At 35.5% G+C, this 8,874-nt stretch overlaps 1 protein-coding gene across 1 annotated transcript; it reads right to left on the bottom strand.

Moving 5' to 3' along the window:
• Window positions 1-968: 968 nt before the first annotated feature.
• On the bottom strand, window positions 969-8,653 carry LOC104113991 (plant UBX domain-containing protein 2). Its single transcript, XM_009624330.4, has 3 exons — window positions 7,480-8,653; window positions 2,577-2,855; window positions 969-1,522 (listed from the first exon to the last, which is right to left on the bottom strand). Exons 1-3 carry the CDS (start codon window positions 8,323-8,325, stop codon window positions 1,268-1,270), a joined length of 1,380 nt encoding a protein of 459 aa, XP_009622625.1. The 5' UTR covers window positions 8,326-8,653; the 3' UTR covers window positions 969-1,267.
• Window positions 8,654-8,874: the final 221 nt, after the last annotated feature.

The following is an 8,874-nucleotide window of genomic DNA, read 5'->3' as shown; positions in this document are numbered from 1 at the left end:
AGAGCGCGTGAAGGCTAAAAAGGTCACTAAAATAGCGTGTCTAATAGCTAATTAGCCCTTCTTTTTTAAAATTTATATTTTTTTTTATTTTCTCCTCTTTTTCTTTTTATTTCACCTTCCTTCCTCATTTATTTTTACCTTTCTACTCCATTTTTACCTTTCTTCCCCGTTTCTTCATTTGAATCCATTCGAAATTCTCTTTTATTATTTCTGATTTTATTTCTTATTTTTCTTGTTTTATGCATCCTCCATTTCTTACCTAAATTTATTTGAAAGAAGGAACACCCTTTCAAGTATTTATAGAGCATGAGGTTTAATGTTTTTCAAGAAATTAGGGAATAAAGAAATAGGACATGTGTGTAGCTATCTTCTTTAACAATTTAGGTATCTCCTTTCAACAATCTTCAGAATTTAGATCTATTAAAACCCTAATCTTTTATATCGATTTAGGAGCAGAAACCCTAGTTTTTATCTCAATTTTCGAACGGAAGCAAGAATAGACAATGCAATCGAGGTTAGAACCAAGATTAATAGAGAAAATCGCTAGTGAGAGATTAGTGTAGCCATTCTCCGAGGAGAGCAAAAGAGGAAATGACTTTTTTACAATTGACCCACTACCTTTAACCCTAGCCCCCATTTTTTATTTTTACCATATAATTTTTTACAATGATATAATAAAGAGTATTAAAATCTTAATTAAGACTGTTTTTTAAATTCAGTTAAACAAATATTCACGTAGGTTGCCACATGGCAGATTTTTAAAAATAATTTGAAGAGTATTACACACACTAGAAAGAATGCAATGAGGGGTTTTATTATGAATGAGGATATAATTCAGAGGGTTTTCGGAGAGTGATAGTTTAGGTAGGCAACTGACAAAGGTTCATAGTATAGGCGGATTTTGGGATATTAACTCTTTCAAAAATGTTATAAAGTTCTAACTTAGATGTTGCCTCCTATTGCACAAATTTAACACCTAGAAAATAGATTTCTCTTGTATTCATCAAATGATCAAGTTGTCAATACATCTCATCTCTTATTCTCTCACTTTGACACCAAAATTTTCTGCAAAAGCTGATGTATAATTCAAATAATACAACAGGACTATACAGGTAACCTATGATTTGCACAAACATGATCATGCAGAGAAAAGAGAAACAGAAGAAGAAAATCAAGAATTACAGCATTCCCGGGGCAGAGAGTTTTATAAGGTTTCCAACACTGAGAAGAATTCAAAGTCTGATGTAATTTAGAGCAATACAGGAGCTTACGAGGAAGCAACTGATCCAGTTTCGAGGGGCTCGCTGATTTCAAGAAGCTCATTACAAAGACCAGTAAAAACAACAGAATCCGTTTCGATAGGTTTAAATTTGAGTAGAGCTGCAGGAACCAAAACCTCCTCTTCAAGTGTTACGGCCCTCTCCCCAGCAGCTGGAAAATGGGGAATCACCCGCTTTTTAACAAGCACCGGATGTAACAATTCGAACTCTAAGCTTGGTTCCTTTAACGCTGAGCTCACAAACTAGAAAATAAAAGATGAACAGAATATGAGGAAGAAAAATCTAAGAGAAAACATAAAATAAAAACACATGTATACATGCTGACAAATATATAGCAAGCGTAGACACCAGATTACCAATCAATCATCACATGGAACAATAGATATGAAAAGAGTAACCCACAATAAATCTGGAAGTATGCTCAGGAAACAAAACGTTTCCAGCTTATTCGACATTTAATTTTCTATTCAAATGAGATAAAACATGGAATTTCTGCTATAGTAATATAGTTGACCTTTATTTTATTTTTTTCCTTACCATTTTCCTTTTTATATTCTGTTGGTGAATCCATAGCATCTCTTTATCCTATTTCTATTAGCGTAACCAAATGAAAAAGCGCCCTGTACGAACTTCATTGGCGACACCACAATGATTAATGGAATTTCAAATCTAACTACACAAATGGTCCGCACAATACGAGCAGGGATCTTCCTTGTAAAGATTAACTCGTCCCCATGCCCCACCCTCCTCCTAATTCTTTACAAATAAAATTTTCTCATCCCCTTCTGTCCTTTCTATCTTAATGTTATTGCAAGAAAGTATTTTGCAATCAGAAAGAAACTGAATTGACTCCCAACACCCCTTACCTTGAACTTTTCAAGTCTTTTAATAATACCATTGTACCTTGTACGGGATATTTTGAGAACTTAAAGCTTATTTATATCGTGTTCTTCCTGGTATATGCTAATCATGAGCCATAATCCTTTGACATACTCAACTGAGGACAATGAGAGACCGAGTGAGCGCTCAAATGGTACAAGATTTAGGTTATGAGCCAACCACTCAAGGAGTGACAGAGATATCGATCGATCGATCGGAGGGGGGGGAGGGATGATGAAAAAATCTTTTATTGCTCTACAAAAAGTAATGCATTGTATGCTTAGTAATTTGGAAATAAAGGAAGATTTTCTTTTGAATCTAAAAGAAGTTCCTTGCAGAAAATCCATTAAAGTTCTTACCAAATTAGATTTAGTAATTTGTCAACAAATATAATAACATAAAAAGCCAAGTACCAACCTCATAAAGAGCACTAGTTGGCTCCGAAGGTAGAAAGACACCTTGAAGCAATACTCCATCTGGAAACTGTATTCGGATAATGGATTTTGTGTACTTCTTTCTTGCAGCTTTTGCCTGCTTTTCCCGATAAGATCTAGGAATCAATAATTTGGAATCTTCTAATTTCTTCTTCCTCATCTCTGCTTCTCTTCTCAATTCCTCACGTGAGAGGTTAAAGAAAGTATCAGGTAGCTCAATTTTTGCTGCTACGCTCTCGGGAACAGAAAAGAATACCCGAATCTGTCGAGTTTAGAAATAAGAATGTCAGAGGCAGAAAGGATCAAAATAGCACGAGCACTGAACAAAATGTCATACAAATAGGATAATTACTACTATGTAGTTTCAAAAGTATGAGAAGTGTTATATGTAACTTTCCAAAATTAAGCTTGACCAAATTCACCAAAGTAAATTTGATTGTATTCACCATAATTAAGCTTGATCATGCTCACCATAATACTATCTTGTAAAACTCTATACAGGCAAGACAATATTCCAGTTTTCAAACGAATAGAAATTAACCTAACAAATTAATTTTAAAGCAAAATTCATGAAGTTTGATCATTACATAAATGGTAAGAAACACATAAGTAAAGAGCAGCACAAGTAATTCTTTCCTAAATACATAAATGAGATAATTATATAATTCAGTAAGAGACTGACCAACTAAACAAAAAGTTCAAGTGTAATTTTATCTTTCCAAATTAAACCTCATGTAGTCATGTGTGTATCTCTGTGTGTGTGCACGCACGCTAACCCCCCGAGTTCAAAATCACAGTTACCACAGAAGGTAATGCACTTAAGAATCATTTATTGATACAGGCATAGAAGAACACAATCGAAGAAGGATTTGGAACTGTTACCCTTTTGTTTGACTCATTTTTACACCAAATAACTCAATTCATTAAATATGTATTCTAATAGAATTGCCTCATTATTTCCTCGTGATGAACTGGACGTCTTGCCAGATAAAGTATAATCATCGAGAAAATCTTTTGAAATATACGAAAAAAGCCTTTTTTATCAATTTAGGATATGCTGTGATGTGATCTTAACCGCTTAACGCAAACTTCTGTTGGATAACCTAATGTTATCCATTCTTTTCATCCCTGAAAACTGATCTTTTATATACTGAGACACAAATATGTCTGAAAATAGAAGACATTGCTTGAGGTTTCTAGGAATTGTTAGGTTGTTCTGTAACCAGGACTAGCACCTATTAGAGGAGGCCCAAGGTAAAAAGACACTTGAAGCGCTCTGAAGCATGGGGGAATTACTTCAAAATTACTAGGGCCGAAGTGCCAAGTTATCAACTATGTTGCGTGGACTCTCCAAAATGATGCCGCACCCGTGTCGGATCCTCCAAAAACACACTACTTTTGGAGGATCCGACACACACCCGATGATATTTTCGGAGAGTCCGAGCAACATAGGTTATCAAACAATCTTAGGATCCTAGGAGATAGGGTGAGAAGAGGGGATTGAGTGTGGGCGAAACAATCTTATGACGTTTGGAAGCTCCTGAAAACTCAAGGAGAGGCCACTGGTTTTAACTCTTTCAAAAATAAATTTTCCTTAAAGACTAGGTCATACATGAAAAGCGATGAATAGAAAGTAGTTCAAAGTGAAAAAAAGGTTAGCAAAATATTTTTAACATGCTTTTTCCTTTTTGTTTTGGATATATATCTCTTAACAAGCTTAAGAGTTTTTGCTAATTTTTTAGTTTAATGTAATTATTGCAGCTTTATTTGATTTTGGAAGCTTCTGTGGCTTACAAAAAGTTTTATTTAGCCCAGGAAGCCATCGGAACCAGATTTAAGGTAGCGTATCCGAGTTGCAGTTGTGACAGAGTGATAGACAGATAGACACAGCACCCCAACCAAAGCAAAGGAAGAAAACGAAAACACAAGGAAACAAAAAAGGAGTGGAAAGAAACCTGTCTGGTGACTCCTTATAGAAAAAATTAAAAAGAAACTTGTCTGGTGACCATAGTGGTTGCTACTTGCTGGTAACATCCTAACTACACGAACCTGAGCAGCACAAGCCCCCCCAAAAAAAAAAAAAAAAAAATGAGAAAGTAAATGAAGAGGAAGTAAAAAGGAGCACAAAGAATCCACCAATATAGGCCACACTGGTCTTTCAAGGGTGTAGCAGTTGACTTGAGCCTTGGGGTTTGCTCCCTTTCAAGGTCTCAAGTTCGAAACCCACTGGGTGCAAACAATTTCTGAGGGCCATCGGACTGGGTAAAACCTGAATTAACCGTGGTGCACTTGCGGAAAACTCCTTGCCGAGGGCCTGTGCACCCCCGGGATTAGTCGGGGCTCAAAGAGACTCGGACACCCGGTGCAAAATCAAAAAAAAAGGGTGTAGCAGATGATAATTGAAGGTTGCTCATCAATTAGGTACATTTTTGGCAATCTTACTTATGGATAAACTATATTGAGAAACAAATCCTTACAATAGATTGTGAGTAATGTAGCTTTGTTTTGGTTGAAAATAATGTAAAGTATTGGGTTCTATAAAAAAGAACTAAAAACATAAGGAATTTAGCACACAATTCAAAGAACTCTTAGTTCAAAATATCCGGCGTACTCTCACAAATACTTGCTTTCCTAGCACCGATTCACACATACAGAAAATGATCACAATTCAAAAATCTGAGTATCATTTGGCTATAAGAAGCAGGGTATCAACTCCAGTTCAAAATGCTAAAAATAGAATTTGAACTACATTAGTAGAAAACACTAAACAAATAGTAGTGGAGCTTCGAATGTGATTTATCTTTTTCTAGTCACTTGCTCCAAGGGCCTAAATCTACTGGCTGATTCTTAAAATACACAACTGAGAGGAGACTCAAAGAGTTAGGATTTCACAATGCTAATCACGTCTTACTTTATCTCTAAATCAATATTCTCTCTCATAAAAGGCATTAGCACCAGAAGATATATTCTCATCGCAGTTTATTTCAGACTCTTAGTAATAATTCTTCACCAAATATTTTGTTGCGTTCAATCTCATAAGACCTTCAAACTTGTGGTATTCTTAACAGAGACTAAATTATGAGTATACCCAGCAACATTTGAAATATCTAATTGTATATAGCAAATTGTAGGATATTAGCTTATAACTTTAACAGTTAGATAAGATTCTCCTATAACATCCAATTGGTTTTACACATTGGAAGACATAAATGACATAAAATTTGAAACTAAAGAATAATTTTATATTTATCAAGCATTGATGTATTGAGAAAACATGAAAAACACAAATGACATGCTTCATCAATTTTACAGATTCTAGTATCCCAAATATATATTCAACTCTTTCCACTTCAGAACAAAGTTCAAATATTATTCATTGGATTATTGTTTTGAAGATTTGGAATTAGACGCCAAAGAGAAATATTTTGGCAAAATGAAAGAGTGGGGGTCAGTGTCCCGTCACATAGGATTGACACGGTAGCTGAATTGCAATTATTAAATAAAAAGTAGGACACAACAGCGGTGTTCGACATGTTGAGAACTAAGTAATGGTGTTCAAGTGAAGGTTCATCAGTTTACGTAATTAAGTAATATCTCTAATAAAGAAGCCTAACCCAAAGTAATTGCAACATACTAAAGCTTTTTAATGTATCATAGTGGAAACAGGAAATGAGTAATTTTATGTCGTAGTAATCAATCTAACACGAAAGAGCCATGCCTAGAATGTCTAGTCAGGCATTTTCTTTCTACCACCAGATTTCTTTGCATGAAACAAACTATAACATAGAGAATAACCAAATAGATCGGTCCGGTCAATTTGTGCATAAAAAAGCAATATGTTTCATCTACCCTCATATACTGAATTCACCTTCAAAACAACCTTATGGTTGGCATTTTATTACAGTTCTCATTGAAGAATAATTCAGACCAAAAATATATCAGTACTACCACTCTGTAGCTCTCCTTGCTAAATCCTGATAACCATGCCAAGGACCAATAAACCGAAACCACCAGCTAGATGCTCGGGTCCCTTTCTAGAGGAAATATATATTACCATGAAATGATACACCTAATTAACATATTGCCTGCATACGAGTTTGGCTATCTGTGTCCCAGAGGATTAAGTATCGCGAGCGTGAATTTTATGAAAAAGCATAAAAGAATATGGAGTCAATGAATCCAACAGTGTCATCTCAGAAGGAATATGAAATAAAATCAATAAAGATATCGTTACTTCACCAACTTTTCAAACAATACTACTATTAATGCACCTATTTCAAGTGTTATTATAGCTTTAAGCATCAATCTGCATTCTCTCAAACATCTATGTCCAGTTGAATCTATGTTGCTCGGGCTCTTCAAACATATTGATGGGTGCGTGTCGGATCCTCCAAAAGTAGTGCATTTTTGGAGGATCCGGCACGGTGTGACAATATATTTGGAGACCGAGCAACATACTTGATAAATAAACCAAGCCAGAAGCTATAGTATCTTGACACAAAAATAGCAGGATTTCCTCATTAATTGGCTAATAAGAAATAAAGTAGCCATTACCTTTTAAGAAGAAGTTATGTACTTAAAACAATGGTGCTATGTGACTATGTCAGGACGACAACATCATTCAACAATTCTCATTAGCAAGGGCTTTACTTGATGGGAAGCACAAGTAAAGTAGCCAAGTTGCTACATCATGTTCAACTAAGAGAAATAATTGGATGCCAAGGAAATTATATCGCTGAAGCATCAGGAAACGTAATACTATTCAGTAGTATCAAAGAGTTTCATTCGAGCACTAGTAAAAGAAAGCTTTAACATTGTATATAGGAATTTAAAAGAACATGGAAACAAAAAGACCGAACTATTACCAAAAGTTATCCAAATTCTACCTGTCTATCAATCTTCTTCGGCTCAACTGGTTCACTCGCCTTAACTTGGGATACCGACGCCAACTCTTCAACCTTCTTCGGTTCCAAGAGTGAAACTACATTCTTAAGCATAACAAGTTGTTCTTCAGAAGGAACATCCATCACAGCCCAAATCTCCCCACCGTCTTCTTTCAACTCAAATCCAACAAATTCCAATAGCTCCACTCCTCCTACAACATCACCTATAGCCTCTTTTATTTTTGGATTCCCCATCCTTATTTTCCTAAACTTGGCATTCTCTGGTTCCTTCACAATATTCTTTAACAATTTAATGACCACTTCAACTGACCCTTCTGAGGGCTTCCCTGAAACATATGCACTAACACATGTTTCCAATTCACTTTTAACTTCAACTTTACTTTCAACTCCCAAATTAGAAGACACTTCAGAACTTAAACAGCTATCAATATGAGTTGACACCTCTTCTTCAGAAACAAAACCACTACCACAGACAGGGCATTCAAACACATTAGTAAGTGAATACCCTTCCGGGTTTCTCTTCCCAGAAGTGATCAATTCACCATATGGATCAAAACCATCCTTTGATTCACTTTTGTTGACCTGAATTTCACATTTATTCACAATTCTTTGATCAGAATTACTTGATTTTTGAGGCGATATTTTTGTGTATGAAGGTTGTTGATTCTGCCTTGTATTTAGGGGATGTGATGAAAAATTATTGACATGATTTGAGGGTCCTGAAGAAGATGAACCACCCAAAACTCTACCTTGGCCTTTAAACTTACCTGAAGAAGAAGATGTGACTTTTTTCATGAACCCTTTGACTTTATCCTTCATGTCACCCATTTTTCAATAACACCCTCTCACCAAACTCTGTCAATCAATCAATGCAAACCAAATTCAGGAACAATTCCACCTCTCTATATATAGAGGTGGGAAATTTCCTTAGATCTCCTTGTGTTTTTTGTGGAATTGAGATGGGAATCTTTTCTGGGGCTAAGAAATGTAAGGAACAAGGTTTTCTGGAAGGATGGCTTTGGAGGTGGAAATTGGGAAGAAGAAGCAATTAGAAATTGGAAGTGGAGTTTGTGAAAGAAATCTGATATTGGATTGTGTTATTGTTGGCGCGTTTGGGTGGAATATTCTTAAACACGGTATATTGGAATATGGAGTTGTTCATGTGCTGTGTTTGCCACCTCAGCATCTAGAAGTGGGTCCCACGGTATGTGTCTTTGGGGTTTGGTATATTGATTTTGGAAAAAAGATTCAAATTTGCCCATAAATTTTACAATATGATCTACATTTGCCTTTATTTACCCTTTACGTTACAAAAGGTGAGGCTTGATTTGCCTTATTTAATGGCAGAAGCTTTTAACATGTGAACATGATCAAACT

The sequence above is a fragment of the Nicotiana tomentosiformis genome, chromosome 11 (genome assembly GCF_000390325.3).
Source record: "Nicotiana tomentosiformis chromosome 11, ASM39032v3, whole genome shotgun sequence".
Taxonomy (NCBI): Eukaryota; Viridiplantae; Streptophyta; class Magnoliopsida; order Solanales; family Solanaceae; genus Nicotiana; species Nicotiana tomentosiformis.
The sequence above is the reverse complement of the archived record's forward strand: the minus strand, read 5'-3'. Positions and strand labels throughout refer to the sequence as shown.